Genomic DNA, 24,288 nt, shown 5'->3' with positions numbered 1-24,288 from the left:
AATTTTATTGGTTTATAAGTATTACTTAAAAATGATAATATCAACAACTACAAAATTAGGATTTTCTTTACATAGACAAGTAAATCTTATTTCTCATATATGATCTGATCTGCTTTCATCTCTACTTCCGTCTGAGTCTGTTCTCTAACGTATTTTATCGTTGAAGTGAAACGGTCAATTACAAGCAATTGTTGCTACCTCTTCGACGGCAGAATTCCAGAGGAAATTGTAACGCAACAGAAATTTGACGGTGATTAGGTGTATATAACGGTGCGATTTCAATGCCGTTACCTTATTAGTTAAACATAGCGGGACGTTTCAACGTCAGTACACATTGGTCGGTTGAATATAACGGCACGATTTCACGATATAACACAAGGCTGGGTCGGTGGCGTCTATATAAGCCGAGACCACCCTGTTTCGCACCTCATAACCTCTGTCTTCTCTCTCGCGCGCTCTCCTCTCGGCTCTCCTTTTGCTCTCTTGGCGATCTCGTCTTTCTGCGAAGGTCGGAGCTGCTCTCCGACGAAAGGACAAAGCTTCGAGCGATCGTCGGCTGGGAGTGAGCGTCCTCTCCTCTGATTTAGGGGAGAATTTAGATTCTTGTCGTGGTGATCTCATTCCTTTACCTTTGCTTGAGGTTTCGTTTCGCTTCGCTCTCGAAATTTTTTAGGGTTCAAGATATTGTTGAATTTTGATGATTTGGCTTCGTTTTGATTGATATAATTGACAATTTCGGTGACCAAAAATCAGAAAATTTGTTGTTCTCGGGGTTCTCTTTGATCAATTCTTTGTTAGGGGAGTGAGCGTCCTCTCCTCCGATTTAGGGGAGAATTTAGATTCTTGTCGTGGTGATCTCATTCCTTTACCTTTGCTTGAGGTTTCGTTTCGCTTCGCTCTCGAAATTTTTTAGGGTTCAAGATATTGTTGAATTTTGATGATTTGGCTTCGTTTTGATTGATATACTTGACAATTTCGGTGACCAAAAATCAGAAAATTTGTTGTTCTCGGGGTTCTCTTTGATCAATTCTTCGTTATCGATCGTCTGGGTTTTCAAGTTTCTTTTGGGAAGTTCGATCTTTCTGGTTTTCTTGATCGTCTCTCGTCACCTCGGCGTTTCTCGTTCTGGTTTCGATTCGCAAGATGGCTTCTTCTCGTTCCAGGCGTGTGGAGTACGACCGCTTCATCCCGTTCCGATCGGCGATGGACATGGACTTCGCGCGCTGTGCTCTAACCATGCCTTCCAGACCTCAGCGTGATGGTTCGATAGAATCCCCATCGAGTGTGGCGTACCAAAAACTTCTTGTTCAATGTATTTTGAAGAACAGATCTCGCATCTTCGCTTTCAAGAGTGCACCCGAATCACCGGCCGACAAGGTGTCCCAATTTGACGAGGACAATCGACCGCACAAGAAGCAACAGAGGCGAATCCCAAAAGATGCAGATAGGGTTTTGGCTGCTTATGATATCTTAGATGATGATAGGTTGAATCTACTCGACTGGGGAAGCAATAACGTGTTGGCGATTGGCCTCAATGACAAAGTGTGCCTATGGAATGCTGCGAATAAGTCTAGTACGGAGTTTTCACGAGCCCTAGAAGACAACAGCCCTGTCACTAGCATCAGCTGGTCCCCAGACGGCAAAGTTCTAGCTGTGGCATTAGGCAATTCAGATTTACATCTGGTTGATGCAGCAACAAGACGTGTGTTGGTTGGGATCCAAGGTGACAGCCACTCCTTTGTTTGTTCACTTGCGTGGAGAAGTAATGCAATCTTGACGACTGGGAGATCCGATGGTAGTATTGTTGATTATGACATTAGAAAAGATGACCGGGCCATCTGTGACTATAGAGGGCATCGACTAGAAGTTTGTAGTCTTAAATGGTCCGAGTTGTTTGGGCGGTATCTGGCAAGCGGAGGGAAGGACAAACTTGTGCACATATGGGACACCCGCATGGCTGTTGCAAATCACCATCCGCGCCAACATCAATTGCTTCACAAGATCAGCAACCACACTTCCACTGTGAGGGCCCTTGATTGGTGCCCTACCAGGAGCAATCTGCTGGCTTCTGGTGGAGGACGCAATGATCATTGCATTAAGTTTTGGAATGCTGTTAATGGTGTTTGCTTGAACTCGATTGATACCGGCTCTGAAGTTTGTGCGTTGTTGTGGGACAAGAACAAATCTGAATTGTTGACCTCCCATGGGTTTCCAAACAATCAACTCACCCTGTGGAATTACACATCCATGATGAGAAAAGCTGAACTTTTTGGTCATTCATCTCGTGTTCTTTACTTGGCTGGGAGCCCATTGGGAGGTGTAGTAGCTTCTGCAGCAGAAGATGAGACACTCAAGTTCTGGAATGTCTTTGAGACTCCCAAACCACCAAAACCTGAAGCAAACACTGTGCCCTTTGCCCAATTTAGTTTCATAAGATGAAAATGCTAATGGTTGGAAAAGACTATGAGAGTAATACGGAAAACTTCTTTAGTGCTTGACAAGAAGATCCATTGTTGATAGCGTTGCATAGAGCAGTTTGTGGCATCAAAGAGGCAACATATTTTCATACAAGCATCATACATTTAAGATCTTCAGATACGAGTGCAAGCGCCTAAGTTAAGTAAGAAATTTACAACCATGCTTTAATTTTTACAGCATTTTAATATGTTTATTATACAACAAACCAATGTGGTTGCAGCTGCAAGTTTGATTTTTGTATCCAATTTTTCTTTCAGCTTTGCATATATCTTGGGTATAACTTTTACCATATTGATGACACATGCAATCTATAAGCACTACATTATTGTTGCTATATTTTATGTGTTCTAGTTTTAATATTTTTATCCAAGTTGCATTCTTGTTGTATGTTTTTAGGTGATTTGTTAATTCTTCCTTCTTTAAATTTGAGAATCTTCATGTTGACTTCTCAAGTACTAGATGAAAATGCTGATGGTTGGAAAAGATTATGAGAATAATACAGAAGACTTCTCTAGTGCTTGAGAAGAAAATCCATTGCTGGTAGCATTGCATAGAGAAGTTTGTGGTATCAAAGAGGCAACATATTTTCATACAAGCATTATATATTTGTGATCTTTAGATATGAGTGCAAGTGCCTAAGATGAAAAATTTGGAACCATGCTTTAATTTTTACAGCATTTTAGGTCTATTTACAACGAGTCTATGTGGATGCAGCTGCAAGTCTGATTTTTGTATCCAATTTTTCTCTCAGTTTTGCACATATATTTGCTATAACCTTTGCCATATCGACATGCAATCTATAACCACTACATCATTGTTGCTATATTTTATGTGTCCTAGTTTTAATATTTTTAACCATGTTACATTCTACTATTATAGTTCTGTATTTTTATATAAATTATTTTTTTTCCTTCTTTAAATTTGAGAATCTTTATGTTGATCTTATTCTTTGTTTGTTTATGCTAATTATACATAATTAGACCAACGAGGTAGCTGTTTATATATTTTTTTTGTTTCTGCTGAGTTGAGGTTTCTTATGATTTTAATGTAGCCTCCAGAATTTCAGACTTTTCTTGCTGTTAAAAAAACTGGTTATAAAGTGTATAATTTTGAATCTTAAGTGATTTCAATATGTTACTATATAGTGAATAACCTCCAAGTAAGATATAAGTTCAAGAGTGAAATCCAAACATAAAATATTTCAATTTTAATAGGATGTGTCATAATTTCTGTAGAATGCAGTCATCAGACCTATAAGAACTGTAAACCAAATTGAATATTTAATAGTAAAGAGATATCAAACATATAATTTTGTGAGTTTGTTAAAGATGAGGCATTATGATTCTGTTTATTACGTTTTTTTTCTATGATATAAACAGAGGCTCATGGCTTCCATTAATAGACTGTCTTCTGCTGGTCTCAAGATAGAGCCTGACAAATGGAGTCAAATAGGATATTACGCAAGTTCTAAATTGTGGAAATTAGCTTATTATACCAACAGTTAATAAATGCTTGATTATAGTGATAGTGTCGTTCTGGTCCTTCTGGATTATAGTAATAAAAAGATCTTCATTGAGTCTGAAGGTTCTAATTTGTGATTATTTCGGTCTGCAGGATTTTTCTTGCTGATTAGCTGTTGCATTGTAGCAGACTAGTAGCAATCTTCATGAGATTGTTAGAGAAGCTTGCTAAGTTTCATACAAATGCTCACCAACTAATGACATGGCTACTGTTTCAGTATTTTGAATTATGCTGTTGCAGTCATATATCACGAGTTTCAGCATCCACGTGCTGTAGTTTGAATATGCTACTTGTGAGTATAAAACTGACCTCTGAATTGGTATTTCTTCATGCCACCTTCCCTGTTTATTTAAGGAGAATAAGCTATTAGCAGCTGTTGTGATTATTGATTTTAATTCCTAATATCATATATGTAAAAGGTTTAAATTGACATGATAATGAAACATTTAAGTGATTGTTTTTTTGAGTCATTTAATTGACATGCTTATTTTGGCCCAGTTGTGTGGCTTTGACCATTCTAGTTAGTTTGGCTTGAAGATTTTCAACCTAACAAAGCTAATCTCAGATCTGAAATCAAAAGTGGCATCAGGTCCAGTATTTTCTGTTTGATTGAGCTCAAATTGGAGCATTAGTAAACTCCACAGTTCTTCCTATCTGTCATGTCCATCCTTGTCTAGCTTTATTGATTAGGAATTTTGCTACATAGTTACTTAATGCTAACCAGATTCAGTTTTTCTTTCATATCAAATTTTGTGTTGTTCATGAGTTGATATGCAACATGATGTGTACTTCTTTTTGTCAACTTGGTAATCATATCAGTGCAGGCCCCATTTGTTTTCAGTTTTGTACAATAGATTTGCCTAACATCTTTTGATTACAATCACCGTGATGATTAAGTATCACAAATCAAGCATTTGTTAACTGTTTTAGATTTGTGATGCTTTAGATTTTCCTAACATCGCAGATAATTTCACCTGCAACAACTTTCTTATAGACTGCCATTTGTGATGCTTTAGTCATATGTTGAGGCTTATTTTTCTTTTATTTTATGATCAAGGCACATTCTTTTTTTTATTCATTCAAGGACAAAGAGACCCGGAGCATTGATGCTTCACTTATTAGAATTTGAGAATCAGGTTTGAGTATCATTTTTTGTTGAAGCTATTATATTAGCCCTTTACTAGAGAATATCTCTAGTGGTTTCTCAAATTTGATTATTGAAAAGTCTAGTTTTTTACTTGCTCTTTTCAAGGTTTGTCGTACCGGACTATACCGCCCGGTACGGGCGGTACGTACCGGTCCGACAGGCTAGCGGTACACGGACCGCCCTATACCGGTCCGCCCGTACCGAGCACTGTAGCACAGTGCTCGGTACACCTGAGTGTACCGCTCGGTACACCTGAGTGTACCGCTCGGTACACCTGGGTGTACCGAGCGGTATATCGTACCATACCGGTACCGAGCCCGGGTCGAAACGCCGGTACGGTACGGTACGGCGAACCTTGGCTCTTTTAGCTTTCCTCTTAACATTCTGTAACCTTGCTTGTGAATTATTGACAATTACTATACAGGAATTGTGACTACTGTCAGTCTTTCTATTAAGAAAGAAAAAAGAGACATTATCTCACTCTTGAATTGCATCCTAGATATTCTTTTATCACAGATCATTCATGAATAATATTTTTAGACAAATTTCAATTTCTTTAGCCTTTGGTTTTTCTCTTTTATTTGTGTGTTTTTCACTTTGCACTTTTCTGGCAAAATAAATTTCAAACTGATATTTAGATCATTTTTTCATCTTTTTAAAACTAAAGAATTTTCATATTAAGAATATAGGTTTGTCTAGAGGAAGCCTACCTTGTTGGAGTTGAATGTAAAGGCACTGAATATATAATTCATTTGCTGTTGATGAATCACTTGAAGAATTTGCACAATTAGCTCATGCTGTTACACTTATCGAAAGTATGTTTCTATTTCCCCCATTGAACATGATGCAGCGAATAGTTCTATGGCTGCTCTAAGTGTGCATTTCTAGAGGTCTAGAATCTAGGGGTATATTATTGCTTTGGCTGTCATTGAATGATGAAATTCAGAAAATATATCTTTCTATCATTAGTAAACTCTACAGTTCTTCCTATGTATCATGTCCATCCTTGTCTAGCTTTATTGAATAGGAATTTTGCTACATAGTTTTATTTGATGCTAACCAGATTCAGTTTTTCTTTCATATCAAATTTGTGTTGTTCATGAGTTGATATGCAATGTGATGTACATCTTTATGTCAACTTAGTAATCATATCAGTGCAGGCCTCACTTGTTTTCAGTTTTGTACAATAGATTTGCCTAACATCTTTTGATTATAATCACCATGATGATTAAGTTAGCAAATTGCATCATGGTTCGTGCTACGCAGATAATTTCACCTGTAGCAACTTTCTTATAGACTGTCATTTGTGATGCTTTACTCATATGTTGAGGTTTATCTTTCTTTTATTTTATGATCAAGGCACATTCTTTATTTGTTCGTTCAGGGACAAAGATACCCAGAGCAAAGATGCTTCACTTATAGAATTTGAGAATCAGGTTTGAGTATCTTTTTTTGTTGAAGCTATTATATTACCTTGACTAGAGAATATCTCTAGTGGTTTCTCAAATTTGATTATTGAAAAGTCATTAGTATTTTACTTGCTCTTCTGGCTTGCCTCTTAACATTCTGTAACCTTGTTTGCGAATTATTGACAATTACTATACAGGAATTGTGACTTCTATTAGTCTTTCTGTTAAGAAAGAAAAAAGAGACATTATCTCACTCTTGAATTGCATCCTAGATATTCTTTTATCATAAATCACTCATGAATAATATTTTTAGACACATTTCAATTCCTTTAGCCTTTCTTTTTTCTCTTTTATTTGTGTCTTTTTCAATTTGCACTTTTCTGGCAAAATATATTACAAACTGATATGTAGCTCATTTTTTCATCATTTTAAAAATAAAGAATTATCATATTAAGAATATAGGTTTGTCAAGAGGAAGCCTACCTTGTTGGAGTTGAATGTAAAGGCACTGAATTATCAACATCATCATTTGCTGTTGATGAATCACTTGAAGAATTTGCATAATTAGCTCATGCTATTACACTTGCCAAAAGTATGTTTCTATTTCCCCCATTGATCATGATGCAGCAAATTGTTCTATGGTTGCTCTAAGTGTGCATTTCTAGAGGTCTAGAATCTAGAAGTATATTATTGCTTTGGCTGTGTCATTGAATGATGAAATTCAGAAAATATACCTTTCTGAGGCATCTTTCTAACTTGAACTCCATTCTTTAATCTTACATAGGAAATATTTGATTGATGTCGCTTATCTAGTCCTACATGACATGTCATATTTAGTAATTTGTGCATCTCTTTGTATATGTCTCCTTCAAGATTCATAAAAATCATCCAGTGTTGTCAACAACACTAACAGGTGAAGACATCATGGATAGCTGTTGTGATTTAAATTCAAATAGTCACAATCGTAGTTGCTTTCTATCTGGCTGAATAAGCTTTGGTGTTGGCGGGTTCTTTAATTACGTTAATGTCTCTTGAAAATAGGGAATTGGGTTAGAGAAATTAAAAAAAAAAAAAGAGAATCCCAAAAAGTCAGAAATTATGAAAGCAAATGTAATTTTCAAATTTTTTTGTGGCCTTAAATAGAAATATTAAATGCAAAGCTACCTTTTTTGTGATCTTGGAGTTCTCTCTTGGTGGTTGTTATTCGTCATATTCTTGAGAAGGATTAGTGACCATATGACACTCCTATAATATGGGCTATTTGCTTTCTCCTTTTCAAAATTTCTATAGAATAGTACAACCAAAATTTAATGATCTATAAATTCTTCTCAATCTTAGATTTTTTCTAATTGAGTATGTTTGTTTTGGCGAAATTAGGGAGTAACTTATTGACCAGATGACACTCCTATAATATGGGTCGTTCCATTCTCCTTTCCAAAATTGCTGTGGAATAGTATAACCAAAATTTAATGATCTATAAACACTCCTTGACCTTGGGTTTTTCCCAATTGAGTGTGTTTGTTCTGATGAAATTAGAGAGTAACTTATTAATGGTTTTATTCTCTTCATTTCTTGGGTAACCACAATTGCGATATGTAGAATGAATTTTCTTCGTTGTCAGGCCTTATGCTGTCTAGTTTGAACTTACAGTAGGTTTCTAGAGTGCTTGTAATCAAGATTCTAGTTATGCTAACTGATCCAAAGCTTTGTTTAGGCTTGCTTATTGAAATCAAAGGCTTCATATTGGCTCTAGAAAGGATGATGAAGCCAAGTGTGCAATCCAAGCCCGTGATATTGAATGTGTAATTTTATCAGGAAGAAGTTCTTATGCATTTATGATATAATTATTATGTAGTCATTAAAGCTCTCTAATATTGTATTTTATATTGCTTACTATGCTTTAACTAAAATGACTTTACTCGCAACAATATGAACTAAAATGACATTACTAGGGGTGAGGAAGGGAGGAGGAGGAAAAAGGAAGAAAAATAGAGGTAGAAGGAGGCTACGGTGGAAGAGGAGGAAAAGAAGATGAGAACACTTGGCGGTGGTTGCACAAAGAGCAAAACAGGCTTGTGAGGAGACACGAACCTCAGAAGGAGAACTAGTTCAAGTAATTTTAAAAGAAAAAATGGTTTGATTCGGGTCTTCGAAAAAGGAAAACGGGCCTAGCATTTTTTTACAAAAAAGGTAAAAAACCATACCATACAGCTTGAAATGAGGCAGTCCACGTCTTAAATCATGCCCGGACAGTCATTATCAATCAAACTGACTAAAATTGAAATCAATGAAAATTGTGTTGTGTCTCAGTTTCTGATGTAATTCATTACTTTCTGAGTTACTTTCTGCCATTTGATAAAAAGTGGGAAAGATAAGTTAATTTCTGCCATTTAAATGCATTTTATAAATGTAATGAAATCTTCTAGCTCACCATTTTAGAGAAAGAGTAACGCATAATTGGTAGAAAATTTCTCCCAAGATTTCTTTCAAGTCGAGTATATCTCAATTCAGACATATTTTTATGATGTTTGATGATATCTATCATTTGTTGTCTATATCTAATTATCTTACACTTTCATTCAGATTTGTCGATGATATTTCTTTAATGTCGAAAACGATAGAAAACTTCACAAGCATGGATAGTTTTAGTATCTGAATAGTGTAAGTTACAAAAACTCCAATGCATTATATTCAAATAGTATCCTTGTCTTTTAATTGTCTTTTGCATGGATTTAAATAGTGTGCTTCTGCTGCAGTACCTTCGACTATGGATTGGTTTCAGACCATATAGTCCAACGCTAGTTTGTTTTGTTTTTTCTATTATCTTTTCAGGTAATATCAGGTATGACCCAATATATTAGTACCATGCTGGTCTCATAGAATATTGAAACTGATATTAGAGTGAGATTGTAGACCTTGTTGTGTATATTTATTTTATTTCAAGAGTAATTCTGATGCATCTTTGATTTGAATTAACCTTATTTCTGGTAACGTATGGAATCTTACTTCTAGATGATTGTGTAACTTAGAGAAGGCACTTGGTGGGGATGTTAGGATGTATGATGGAACTACTCTCATTGTCAATATCTTCAACCAAAAGGGTGCAAAATTCATGAAGCAGCCTTACAAGCAAGTGCCCACTAGGCTTTTTTCAATTTTAGCTATTTTAGATTTCATGGGAGCCAATGTCATGTCACTAAACATGCATTTGTTATTCATTTTTAGTTTTTGACTTCCCTGCATTAGATGTTATTGTTGCTTGTTTCATTATACCTTAGCAACCTAAAAGTTAGCGATGCAATCCTAGAGACACATTATATGTAATCCAAGTTACAAATATTGTATATATTATTGCAGAACTCTTAGGGTCTGCTGAAATAGAAGTTGCATTTGACCACAACAGCAAACATGATGACAGATAACTCAATTTCTGATAGTTTGAGAAATTTTGAACATTTGTTTTTTGATATTACAGTATGGCTCTTTAAGTCAAGTCGTTGATGGTTTGAGCAATTTAATTATTTCCTTTCATATAAATTTTTATCTAAAAGATTCTCTTCCAATCTCTTGGTAATTTCTTACTTTCCATTTATTTTCTTTTAATACACTTGTTAATGAAGCTATCTCTTGATCTTCGAAGGCCTTCCCTTACGAAGAATGTCATCAAATCATTTTCTATTATGATCATCTGTGCTAACTAGTTCATATATGGATTAGAAAATTAGACAAAAGGTGCACAAAAAATGGTATTGTCATACAAGGTCTGATTTGTGTGATTTAACAGGAAGTAAAGCCATGTACTTGGACATACTTATTTCCATTTCTACAATTGTCATTTTCAAATTCCTACTAGGTTTTTCAGGTTTTATCTTATTTAAAAGAAAGATTTAGTTTTTTTTCTCTCTCTTGTAAGGAGAATATCCGTACAAATGTTTTTAACATCGCCGATGTCGGTCCCAAGCCCGAATGAAAAAGGTGGAGGGTTGTGGAAGGCCACTAAGAGCCAGCTTGAAAAACATTTGAGAACTCATATGCATGATCTTAACTGTTTCGTAATAAACCTAGGTCATCATTGAGATTAGATGTGAGACAACATTGTCTGGAAGAAAACTATGATATTATCAGCTGGGACTAATCATTTGCTCACGAGACATGAGACATCTGGCCTAAGGGTAAACCCTATGTATCTGAGAGGAAAATTAGAAATCTTGTCATTCAGTATATTGGCAGATTTGCGATAATTTGAATTTTCAAGACCCAACATCACTATCTATTTTTTGACCAGATACTCTAAAATCATACAGTACTTTCAGATTTACCAATTATTGTTCTTTGATCTCACAAAACACATAGAATCATCCTCTTATTTCAGGTTGATCATGTTACTAGAGGATCTGCACGGCCCAAACTTATCTGACCTTGCCTGATCTTAGTATTGTGCAAAACATGTCAAGCTCAAGAAGAAACAGCAGAAAGATCAGTTCTTCATGGCAAACCATTAATCCTTATTTTGTTAGATGAGTAGCTTCACTTTTGAATGTAGATAACTTTCTTGAACTCCATGAATTACTGGTCAAATTCCTGCTACCGGCATTAATTAGATATTTGGACTTCTTCTGACACTATAGATCATTACAGTGTCTGTAACTGTAAATAAATTTTCTCTCAATATGTCACTCAAACTTCTTAGCTATTTTGTTTCTTTTTTTGGCTGTAATCTTTACATGTTTCCATAGTATCTTTTTATGTATTTCAATGTCATTTGTGCAAATATGTTTTTTGTTTACAAATTAATTAATGTGACAAAAAATTGTAGCTTAAGGAGATGGGTGGAAATGGTAGCCTAACCAGAGGCGAAGAAGCTGCTGGTGCTAGCAAGGTATCTGATCAATCAGCTGAAAGGAAAAAAAGTTTGGTGGACTGGATGAACTTGATTAAACCTGCTAATGGGGAGAAAGATCACTGGGTACGTTTAGATGCTTTTTCTTTGGTTATTAAAGAAATTTTTCAACTTGATATTTGTTGGTGTGAAAAAATGATTATTCTAGAGATACTTTCATTTGTTTTTGTGACTTAAAACCTTATTTGTTTCTGGAGCTGGTGCTGGCTCTATTGCCCTTTGTTGATTTTATATTGTTTGCTGCATATGAGAGGCTGAAGTGTCCCTTTTTTTTGTGATGTATTTTGTTTATGTATTCATATATGCTGGTGGTTTTGGTCAAAGAAGCTATTAGTAAATCTGGCTTGCAATGTATACTGAATGAGACTATCCATATTATTGACTGGCCAGCTGGGCATCTTAATTTTTGAGTTATTGTTGTATTTCCCTTGATTCAGAATTGCTATTACGATTCTTATGATCTGCAGTAGTTGAAGCATACCTGTATTGCCATACATTTAGGTTCTGGATGAAGCTGTTAGCAAATGCACATCATGTGGATCAGATTTTGGAGCTTTCAATCGCAGGGTGATGATTTTCATCTAATCAGTTTTCTTTTCAACCTTGTTTGATATCACAATTTTCCTTGTGATATAGCATGACAATTCCATTCTTTACTTTCAGCATCATTGCAGGAATTGTGGCGATATTTTATGCGACAAGTGCACAAAGGGTAGAATTGCTCTCACTGCAGAAGAAAATGCTCAGCAAGTCCGAGTTTGTGATAGATGCATGGTATATGGACTGATTTATCCTTTACTTTTAACATCATTGCACAAATTGGTTTTTGTACTTTTGATGATGTCATTTCTTACTCCTGAAAATTGATGCTTGTAGAGATATGCTGTTTTAAGTTTGAACTATGTCAGGTTGGTCTTCACTGAAAATGTATATTAAATAGTGGTTCAAATTTAGGTGTCTGCAAAACCTTTTGGGTTCAGGAGAAAGTTTCGGTTGTTGATATTCTGGAAGTCGAGATGATGTTGGTAAACGTTATTTAAGTCTTTTAAGATATTATATTTATAATGGGTCTTCTTCTAGCAGTAGGCATTTGTTGTTCCAATCTCATATAAAATCTGATGTATTGTTGCTAAAAGGAGATCTTTTTCTTTTCTGGAAGCTAGGTTTGCTAAAAACATTTTACCCCTCCATTGACTATTGATTGTCTTTTAAAGAGATTTGTGTTTTTATAAGGATCCTCCTTGAAACAATCTGTAGTGATAGACTCATCTATTTTAGTATTATCATTAATCATAAGGGTGAAGAAAGTGTTTTTTAAAGAAAATATGATTTGTTTAGCCAATTGAGTGAATTACTTTTCATTTTACATCTTTATTGAATTTCCATCCAGAGGATTTGCTGCAAGTCCATTAGCTAGAATTTGCACCTTAGGTTGATAAAACACTATTATCAGCCAGCGGTAGTCCCGCTTACATTATGACGTAAATTGTCTTAGTTGATCAATATTTTATTTTTTGTTCATGGATGTTCTACAAAAGATCTGAACTAGTTCTTACATTATGGCTATTATTAGCCAGTGGTGGTACACTTACATTATAGCTTGAATTGTCTTACTTGAACTTTCTTTTCTTTGTTCATGGATGTTCTACAAAAAATTTGAACTAGTTTGTCCTCGAGAAATTCACTGTCTTGTCTTGTGTTTGGGCCCTCTGAGTTCATATTACATGTAAGCATTAGAGTTGGCAAGTTGCTTTGCATGTGTGAACTTAGTGTTGACTTGTCACCAAATGCTGACATGTGGTCACCAATTTTGATTAACTTTCACTAGAGAAAGGTGTTGTCAATGGGGCCAGATTATGTACTTTGTGGTTGCTGAACTAATTTCCTGGGATATTGAAAATTACTGAATTAACTTTTGTGAACTATGTAAATCTCACTGTCATGTGAAATTTAATTTTGTATAAAGCTGGAAAATTTCGTTTTTCTTCACATATAGTGTAGAAACTGTGTGGAAATAAAACAGCCCTAACATGCTTGATCTGCTAATTTAAGTACTGAAACTTAAAATTGCATGGTTGTTAGTATGAATGTTAGATATTCTGAGCATTAACTGAAAAACACGACTTGAGAAGTGATTTGCTTGATGTTACATGGGAGTCTCTCACGTTGAATAGGCAGAAGTTTCTCAAAGGTTAAGCAATGCAAAAGAAGCTGTCAGCAAACCTGCCGGTCTGCAAAGTCATGAAGATCTTGTGCGAAGGCTTCAGGTGCAGTCTTTTTTATTGCTATATACCATCATGTTTAGACAGATGTCTCGCTGTGGTACTTTATATGGAGGGCATATTTTTCTCATTGTTGGAAAATGATCTAGTTAGCCAGCTTTATTAGTTCTTGCATCTAACTTCTTTAACCCAGATATTATGATGAATAATTAAGGTTTTGGTCTTGATTTTTGCAACAGGAGGAATTGAACAAGAATCATAAGTTGGGTACTTTACTGCTATATTGTAGAACATTATACTATGTTTTCTGATATAACATGTACTACTATTGACTAATTTATGGTAGTACCTATTTCATAGGTTCAAATTCTGATGAGTCTTGGAAGCCAATGAGGGAAGTAGCATGTCCCATCTGCACAGTCCACCTTCAGGTCTATAATATCAGAACTTTTTTTTTTCTGCAACATGATAAGCTTTTTCCTTATCTCTTCATCTATTTTCCAAACTGGAATTTTGCTGATGTGTTGTTAGGACTGAATTCTATGATATTTACCTTGAGTTTCAGGTGCAAGTTTCTGCCTCAGGCTCCCAAACAATCGAATGTGGTGTCTGTCAACACCCTTTCTTGGTCAGTGCTGATTGATATCTGATTTCGCCTTGCCATGCCATTGCAATTTCTATCCTCCTATAATTCTCTTTGACAAGCAGTAGCATCGCACATGCTCTCTGCGGTCACCTTGGTTGTATACCCAAGTTGCCTGCATTTTTGTAAGTGAACTTACGTAAGCATTCACCTCATAAAAGGTCAAGTGTGGAAGCTATGCTTTCCGAGAGTAGTGTGAAGATGAAAACCAGGACCTGGATGAGCGAATAAATAGTAATGCTTGTAATGACTGTTGGTGTGCAAAACTTGTTCGGTGACCACATAGATTTGTTGGTAGGAATTGCTTTTTGGCACAGTTCGTGGCTACTATGGCGGTGAAGTAAACATAGTGACGAGTGCTTTTGTATGCTTTCATATAGAAATGATAACTGTCATCAACTTTTACTACCAACTTTAATTTTTTTTCCCTATCAGAAAAGTGATTCTATGATATTCTATTTCTTTCTTTCTTGACTTAAGAGAATATTTCATAGATGAGATTATTTGACAGGTTGATGCAGGTCGAGTCAGCCACAGCCCCACATCGAGTCAATAAACCGTGGCCGGTTTCAGGTTTCATTTACTGCATTCTTCTTTTTCCCTTGTTTGAGTTCTGCAGCCTTCCATCTATTAAAATGGTTTGTAGTTAAACTAAGCAATTTGATAGATGCAGACAACTTCTTGTTTTGGTTCTCATTCTATTTGTTCCTATCTACTGCTAATATCCTATGCCAATTTAATGTATTCATGCAAAGCTCAAAAAATAACTTATAGATATGCTGACATTGTTAGTCTTCATCAATTGATTGTTATAATGAACTCAAATTGATATTAATATTAGAAACATAACTTGTCAAACAATCATCGTTAGTAAAATGCGACAGTATAAAAATATGAATCACTGTCTTCATTACGATTGTTGTTGTTGCTAATTCAAACAACTAGGACATAATAAATGATATGATCCTTGTGATATCATATATGTAAATCAGGCACATAATATACAGATGATATATCATGGGTATATAAAAATATAAATAGTAAAATATATATAATTTTATACCTCGAAACCACCAAAACATGTGTATTTGTGAAAATTCTCTAGTCAAACTACTCTAAAAAAAATTTCAATAAACAATAACTTGGCACAAATTATTGAAAACATTTGATTATCAATATAAAAATAATAGTAGACAAGTGAATCAAAATATGCAGATTGACAAATAAATAGTGTTTCAGAAAATCAACATAAGATTAACTTGGTTTGATAAATTTCTACCTATATTTATAGAAAAAAATTAAATTCTTCATTATATAAGATTAACTATGAGGTTTTTTGAGTTATTCTCCCTCGCATGATTTTTTTTTAACATCTTCTTATATAAATCTAAAGTTCTTTTCACTTTAACTCTAGATCTCCAAGAGCACTTAAATGTCTTACTTTTTTCTCTCATCAAAATCTTGAGATTTATTAGAATAAATCCTAATTCACCTAGAAATTTTAATTTAACTAGAAAAATTTTTCAACTAAATTGAATATAATTAGAACTCCTAAAAAACTTACCAAATCTAAGGAGAATCTTTTATTCAAAATCTATAATTGGAGGACATTTGATTGATTATATAGGGAGAGAAGCATGACAATTATGCAACTATAATTGTGTTTGACAATCAAAAGAGCTGTCCTCATCAACCACTCAAATGCTGTTGAAAAAACTGATTATAAATTGTATAATTTATAATCTGAAATGGTTTCAATAAGTTAGTGTATAGTAAATAATCTCCGTAAAAGATAAGTTCAAGAGTGAAATCCAAGCTTAAAATATTCCAATTTTAGTATGATGTGTCATAATTTCTATTTTAAAAAGTAGTCATTAGACCTATGAGAATAGTAAACCAAATTGAATAATATAATAGTAAAGAGATATCAAACAAATAATTCTATGAGTTTGATGAAAATGAGGCATTATGATTGTCTATTATGGTTTTTTTTCTGTGATATGAACAGAGGTAATGACTTTCTATGAATAGACTATGTCTTTTGCTGGTCTCAAGATAGGGTCTGATAAGTTCTAAATTGCGAAAGTTAGCTTTCTATATCAACAGTTAACAAATGCTTGATTATAGTGATAGTGTAGTTCTGGTCCATTTGGATAAAAGGATCTTAGTCGAGTTTGAAGGTTCTAATTTGTGATTATTTTAGTGTCTGAGATTTATCTTTTGCTGAATCAACTGTTGACTTGTAGAAGACTAGTAGCAATCTTCATGAGATTATTTGAGAAGCTTGCTAAGTTTCATACAAATGCTCACCAACTAATGACATGGCTACTGTTTCAGTATTTTTAATTATGGTGTTGCTATCATTTATCATAAGTTTCAGCATCCACGCCTTGTGGTTTGAATTATGCGCCTTGCAAGCATAAAACTGACCTCTGAATCAGTATTTCTTCATGTCAATTCCCAGTTTATTTAATGAGATTATGTTAGCAGCAGCTGTTGTGATTATTGTTTGCAATTCCTAATATCACATATGGTAAAAAGTTTAAATTGACATGATAATTCCAGTATAAACATTTAACTCATGAAATGCTTATTATAACATCACGACAATCATCATGATGATTAGCTTGTTAGCAAATTGCTTCATGGTTCATGCTACATGGATAATTCACCTGCAAAAACTTTCTTATAAATTGTCATTTATGATGCTTTAGTCATATGTTGAGGCTTATCTTTCTTTTATTTTATGATCAAGGCACATTTATTCTTTAGTTCATTAGGGACAAAGAGGCTCAGAGCATTGATGCTTCACTTATTGGAATTTGAGAATCATGTTCATTTATCATTTTTTTAAAACTATTATATTAGTCCTTTACTAGAAAATATATTTAGTGGTTTCTCAAATTTTATTATTGAATAGTCTATTTGTTTACTTGCTTCTCATTCTTGTTTAACTTCTGGTTTGCCCCTCAACATTCTACAATATTTCTTGCGAACTATTGGCAATTACTCTATAGGAATTGTGACTTCTGTTAGTCTCTGTTATATTTATGTAAGAAGGAAAAAAGAGACATTAACTAATTCTTGAATTGCATTCTAGATATTCATTTGTCACCGGAGCATTTATCAATAATATTTTTACACATCTCAATTCCTTTAGCTTTTGCTTTTTCTTGTTTATTTATGTGCTTTCACTTTGCACTTTTCTGCAAAAATATATTGTAAACTGATATTTAGCTCATTTTTCTATCATTTTAAAACTAAAGAATTATCATACTAAGAATGTAGGTTTGTCCAAAGAAAGCCTACCTTGTTGGAGTTGAATATAAAGGCACTAAAGATAATACTTTTTCTGTTGATTAATCACTTGAATAATTTGCACAATTAGCTTATATTGCTCCACTTATCACAAACATGGTTTTTAATTTTGATGTGTACTGCCCGATATAGGCAGTACGTATTGGTCCAAAAGCCTCTCGACGCGCGGATTGCCTGCTATCAATCAGTGCCAAATTTTTGGCCCCGTATCACCCGATACAGGGTTGTATTGGGCAGTAACAGTCGAAATTTCAACCATTACCGACTTGTATCCTATTTTAGACATACTGCTCGATATGGTTTGCCTCGATACGTACCGTACTGAGCCAGCACAAATCGAAATTGTGAATCTTGATCAAAAGTATGTTTCTTATTCTCCCGATTGAACATGATGTAGTGAATAGTCCTATGGTTTCTCTAAGTGTGCATTTCTAGAGGTCCAGAATTTAGGAGTATATTATTGCTTTGGGTCATTGAATGATGAAATTTAGAAATATATCTTTCTGAGGTTTTTTTTGGCATGAACTCCATCCTCTAATGTTACATAGAAAATATTTCATTGATGTCACTTACCTAGTCTTACATGACATGTCATATTTAATAACTTATACATCCTGTTGTATTTGTCTCCTTCAAAATTCATAAAGTGTTGCCAACAACAAAACAATAGGTGAAGATTAGAAATGTTGTATGATTGGTTATATTTATTAGGGTCATATAATGTTGAACTTTTCAATGCTTGTGACTTAAATTCAAACACTCACAATCGTGGTTGCTTGCTATCTGGCTGAATAAGTTTAGGTGCTGTTGGGTTCATTGGTTATGTTAATGTTGCTTTGAGCTCAAGATCTTGGTTAGACGAATTTAAAAAAATCAAAGAGAATATGAAGAAGTCAGAAATTCGGAAGAAAAATATATTTTTCATATATTTTTGTGGTTTTAAATAGAATATTAAATGCCAAGCTACCTTTCTTGTGATCCTAGAGTTCTTTCGTGGTGATTGTTATTTATCATTTTTTACAAGAATTAGTGACCAAATGACATTCCCATAACATGGGTCTTTCCCTCTGTTTTTTAAAATTGTCATGGAATAGTACAGTCAAAATTTAATAATCTGTAAACTCCTCGACTTCTGATCTTTGCTTATTAAGGAGTCTTTGTTTTGATGAAATTAGTGAGCAATTTATTAATTGTTTTGGACCGTTCATTTCTCAGGTAACTAGAATTGCATTATGTAGATACGGAATGATTGGATAGTGTCACTTGGTAGAACGAATTTTTTTGGCTTATGCTATCTAGTTTCAACATTCACTACTCTTTCTAGAGTGCTTGTGATCAGGATTTCAGTTATGCTCACTGATCCAGAGTTTTGTTTAGGCTTGCTTATCGAAATTAAAGGATTTATATTGGCTCTGGAAAGGGTGCTGAAGTCAAGTACCTAGTCCGAGCCCTTCATGTTGAAATTATAATTTCATTAGCAACAAGTTCGTATGCATTTATGATGTAATTATTATATAGTCATTAAAGCTTTCTAATGTGGTATTTTATATTGCTTGCTTTGTTTTAACTAAAATGATTACTCACAACATTCAAACTAAAATGACACTACCGACGGTTGAGGAAGGGAGAAGGAAGCAGGAAGAAAACTGGAGGTAGAAGGAGGCCTTCGAGAAAAAGGAAGAAAAGAAGAGGAGAATATGCAGGGTTTGTGGGCAGCAGCTACACAATAGCCTGGAGAGGGTGAACACTTGGCAGTAGTTATACATAAAGCCCACCATCGCCCTATAATTGGTCGCCTCCCTCTACCTGCAACCCTTGCATGAGAGCCCACCATTGCCGCTTGCAGCCCTCGTGCAAGGGCCTGCTGCTGCCACCTACAACTGTGGTCGCCCCACTTGGCCCGCAGCCCTCACGGGAGGGCTTGCCGCTATCGCTTGTAGCCCTCGAGCGAGGTTTGTTGCCGCACCTTGATCGTTAGTTGCAAAGGGACTGCACAGCCTCCTCGCACCCCTTCCTCATTAGCATGGTCTCTTGGGCATCCTTGCCATTGGCTGCAGCCTCCATTGTTGGCCGCGGAGGTTGCACCTTCATCGCAGGTCCTGCGAGGGGGGGCGGTTGGTGCGGTGGAGGGGTCAATTGGTACGGCGAAGGCATGACTAGGGGCTAGGTGGAGGGTGGTGGCTGATGGGAGTGGAATGTTCATTTTGACAAAAAGAGGTACTCTTTATGGGTATAGTGCACCTTTGTTTTTTTCTTTTTTTACTTCTGTTGCAATAACCTATAATTCTACAACTAAACCATGAGCGATACACCGAGTATACAGGTTCATCTGCTGAAAGGATTTGGACTGCCATGTACCAGGATTATTACCAGGATTAATTTCCACAAATCTAGTTATATGTTTTTTCTTTTGTTTCTTATTTCTTGTCCAGACATTTTGTTCAGTTATTTTTGCATTAAATGCTGAAATAATTGGAGATGATATGTTTGATATTAGTTACCGGTAATTCTTTTGTGTTATTGTTTTCGACATGCTCAGCATTGCTAGTTGCTTAGATTAGGTGATTCGACAATGAGTTTACGAAGTAGCTTACATTAATTAAATTATTCTTTGGACATACCATGTGAATGTATACAGTTTCCTTTCAAATCAATTTAAGACTTGATTTAGTGATTTTGTAGGACAATCTATGATTTAGTGATTTTGTAGGACAATCTAGTTACTGGTAATTCTCATTTGATGATGTTTGCATGTTTCTATCCTTTAGCTTTTGTATCAAGTTATGGTCATACAATTCCAGGTTACAGCAAGAAATCCATGCCCGGTGCTTTTCAGACATGTATTATGGTTCATCATCATAAGTCTGAATGTACTGGATCAATCAGCAGAGTTAATGGACAACCATTAGAGGTTTCACGGAAACAAGGACTTCATTGGGGAAGTTCTTTCTTTCCTTTCTCGGCCTTACCCTCGGTCAAATGCAATCAGATTATGCAAGGTAGAAATGGCTGCCACGGTAAGAGGCTTTGGTCACTACAAAATTTTGGGAATTCAAATGTATGCAGCTGTCTCTCCCTGTGCAGTAAGATTTTTTTCCTATTATTAAAGTCCTTGGTGCTTATTTGCTACCTCCACCTTTCTGCACAACAAAAATGGTCTATAGATTGGAGGAACGCCATTGTGGACCTTCTATATTGGTTTGGTATGAAGCCCCCATTCAGCACATAGGCTGGCCTTTCCATGCTAGTTGGTAGATATCATGTGTCAAGGTTGGCAACCTTCTTTCCAAAATCTTTGCATCAAAATGCAAGTGCAGCCAAAAGAAGCAAATGGCAGACCCTGTTGAAAATATCATATGTTCGTTGCTGCTAAATCAGTGGTCTGATTTAGCCTTGAGATTGTTATTTAAGTTGTTGAATCAGACCTCCAATGGAATCTGTTCATGGGAAGAATTCATTTGTAAAAAGTACAAAAATCAAAACGAAAGCATAGCACAATCTACACTTTGGCGGGCTTCATGTATTGACTCAACCATGATTAGTTGACTTTGTTGAAAAGCTAGGAATAGATCTAATTTTTAAATTATGGTAAAAAAAAGTTAAAATGTTGCCAGGTATAGATGTCAGATTTGAAGTTGGGGGAAGTAGTCCTATTGTACCTTTTAAAAAATAAGCTCATGGTGACATCTATATGAGTGGAATATTGACCAATACATATGTAGAATTTCACATTGTTTCTAAGAAAGAGTAGGGTTTGATGTCTCCTCTAATGCTGTGTTACCTTTGCTTGGAATTGGTGTTCCAAAATCATTGCCAATAGGTTTTGTGTCTTTTCTTATATTTGTGGCATTTCTCTACTGTATTATCAGTTTAGTGTATTTTTTGCATGAGATAAAGATACTTATGTAGGTCATTAGAATCCAAAAACAAAGCAAAAAAATCCTGGATCCTTTTCTTATATACATGTGTTCTGTTGCATCTTTCTGGTGTGTCCTTGCATGTGATAACATATGGTTCTATAGTTTATTATACTCTAAAATAATTAAGTGCTACTTATGATTATGGATATATATGATTATATTTTAGGATTATTTAGATACTGCAGAATTCAGATCATATCTACAACCTCCTAAAGTACAAATGGAAGTTATCTTAACGAATTACATTTTCATATTCTGGAATGTACATTTCTGCATGCATAGACCTTAAGATATCGACTTAATCCAGTTTGGTACAGTATAATATTTTTTTATGATTGTATTATGCTTCAATCTGCTGATCACAATAACTTAAATAACATTCTTTTGATCGATGTACTTCAGGATGCAGAGATTGTTTGGAACATGCCAAATACAACACTAGCAATGATGTGGAGTATCTGAAAACATAAAAATATTTGTGAGGCAGTTGCTCTACAATCCTAGATTTCTATCTGCATATCCCACAGCTTTTGTTGAAGCAAAGCTCTGTCAAGTTGAACAACAGCGTGAGCTGAATTAGCAGATTCAAAAACAGCCCTGAAACTTTATGTTCACATTGTGAGCTTGATTGTTTTTCTAATTGTGTGGATGTGCCTGTTAAATTTATGAAATTTGTTTCCATGTTGTAGTGTAGTGATGGCCTATGTAGGATGTGAGAAATGTCGACTGTGGGAAAATCTTCAAACTCAAGGTTTAGTTCTCGTCTCCATTTATAGTCTAAAACTATTTATACTAGCCTTTGTCAAGATTTCATATATTCATTTGCTAGGTTTCTCCCACAAAGTCATGAATCAGAAAACGATTTGTGGTTCATTGTATGATTGACATTTCCTATCTTGTAGAATACTTGTGGCGAATTCTTGGGTAGATTTTTGTTTTTCTTTTGACCTTTTTAATTAATATATCTTATATACAAAATATAGATCTTATTGTTGCTAGTGTTCCCAGGTTAGTCTTATATTTGCACTCTCTAGAAAGTTATTTTCACAATGGAAACTTAATATTTCTCTGAAGGTAAATTTAGTAAAAAATATATTTTTTTTTCACGAAAAGCTTTCTTTTGTTTATTTTTAATGAAATGTCCCTTCATAATTTTTTTTTTTACCTTTTTATCTCTGTATAAATATGTGGAGTGTGTAGTTTGGTTTAGTAAATATCTTTTTACTACACTTCAAAATAGGTTCAAAGCCAATTTAGGATATATATATATATATATATATATATATATATATATATATATATATATATATATCTATATATATATATACACTAAGTTTGTGCTATAAATAAGAGGTCATGGGCTTCGAAGCACATCCAAGTGCATAGGAGCATAAAGACCTATAAAGATTGATATAATTATGTGTTAAACAATTAGAGTTTATATCAAAATGATTGAAGCGAATGATATATAATCATGAAGTTAAGGCCTTGATGTCTAAAATAATATTTTTTAGAGTCCAAGGAGGATCTTTGTCGAAATTAATAATATTAATGAGTTGAAGTGAATCTATAAAGGTTTTAAAGTGATGTAGATGGAGGAGCAAGGCTTACTTTAATCCCTTCAAAATTATCATTCCCTCGGCCATGAGTGGATTGGAAACACAAGGAAAGCCACTAGCCATCAGTAGGTTGCCTTCAGGATCTTTGATGGCAAATCCACCACTTTCCTTTCATTATTGCTAGTTCCCTCAGATCTTCTATAGTTAATAAAATTTTTAGAATCAACCATAGCCTTATAGAATAGGGATAGAAGAGTAGATTGATGATTGTAATTATTACGATATAATCAAGAAAGCTAAAGATAACTAGTAATAAAACTCCTAATCTAAAGTTCACCCTAAACCTCTAAGTTTGTTCCTTCCTCTAACCAGGACTCTTCATCCTAGCTATTGAAGGATAAGAGGGAGTATAGAAGTTTTTTTATAACTAAGGACCAAATAGAGGTAGCAAATTATACTAAAAAGAAAATGTTTGGAGAAGTCAGTAAAGAGGTGACAAATCAAGTATAGTTAAGATTGGAAGTGTAAGATTTGGGCAAATCAATCGGTTGTAAGTAGGCTCTTTTAAAAGTTTCCCAATGAAAGGTTTGATCTTTGGGCAACTACAAGTTACCATAATGTCTTTCAACTTGTCTAATAATTTTTCTTATTATAGTCATCCTCTTTGATAAATCTATATGCATCATTGGCGTTGATTAGACCTTTAGGGGTAAGGGTCTAGATCCATGCATCAGCATAGGGGACTTGGGGAATATGAATATGAAAAATACTTCAAATCAAAAGAGGGTGGAAAAGATCTTACAAAATAACTAAATTTCAGTTTCCTCTAATAATAAGATCGGATACGGTATCAATGTTCATAATAACATTAATATTAAAGTAAGTGGGCCATCTACTGGAAGGAATATTACAAAGCCAAGGGTCATCTCAAACCTTTATGGTACTACTAATATTGATGATTCTCTTAAGCTCGCTCTTAACAAGGGAAATCAAATGACAAAGATCACACCTAGTCTTAAATATTCTATTGTGTTTATAATCAATCTTTGAATATCTTCATTTTTAGTTTGTTGTATAGTGGTCTAAAGTTTATCTTTGTGGTTTAACATAGGAAGGATCAATTAGGCACCAATAGATTTCTTGACTACTAGAAGGCACCAATAAATGTTCT

At 34.7% G+C, this 24,288-nt stretch overlaps 1 protein-coding gene across 16 annotated transcripts; it reads left to right on the top strand.

Annotated features, from left to right (window-relative positions):
- The first annotated feature begins 281 nt into the window (after window positions 1-281).
- LOC103999989 (protein FREE1-like) lies at window positions 282-22,239 on the top strand. Of its 16 annotated transcripts, none has more exons than XM_065189530.1 (15): window positions 2,443-2,620; window positions 4,093-4,291; window positions 6,531-6,582; window positions 9,139-9,216; window positions 9,312-9,387; window positions 9,590-9,684; window positions 11,372-11,521; window positions 11,957-12,022; window positions 12,119-12,229; window positions 13,630-13,722; window positions 13,917-13,944; window positions 14,038-14,108; window positions 14,243-14,305; window positions 14,832-14,893; window positions 19,263-22,239. In XM_065189530.1, exons 7-14 carry the CDS (start codon window positions 11,381-11,383, stop codon window positions 14,874-14,876), a joined length of 618 nt encoding a protein of 205 aa, XP_065045602.1. In that variant the 5' UTR covers window positions 2,443-2,620; window positions 4,093-4,291; window positions 6,531-6,582; window positions 9,139-9,216; window positions 9,312-9,387; window positions 9,590-9,684; window positions 11,372-11,380; the 3' UTR covers window positions 14,877-14,893; window positions 19,263-22,239. The 16 variants fall into 16 exon arrangements, 7 of the variants coding, with proteins under 7 accessions (XP_065045602.1, XP_065045591.1, XP_065045585.1 ...); XM_065189519.1 differs by having other exon boundaries at window positions 9,585-9,684; XM_065189513.1 differs by having other exon boundaries at window positions 9,312-9,397; window positions 9,585-9,684.
- Window positions 22,240-24,288: the final 2,049 nt, after the last annotated feature.

This window comes from Musa acuminata, chromosome BXJ1-1 (genome assembly GCF_036884655.1).
Source record: "Musa acuminata AAA Group cultivar baxijiao chromosome BXJ1-1, Cavendish_Baxijiao_AAA, whole genome shotgun sequence".
Classification (NCBI taxonomy): domain Eukaryota; kingdom Viridiplantae; phylum Streptophyta; class Magnoliopsida; order Zingiberales; family Musaceae; genus Musa; species Musa acuminata.
Note: the sequence above shows the minus strand (reverse complement) of the source record. Positions and strands in the feature narration are given on the sequence as shown.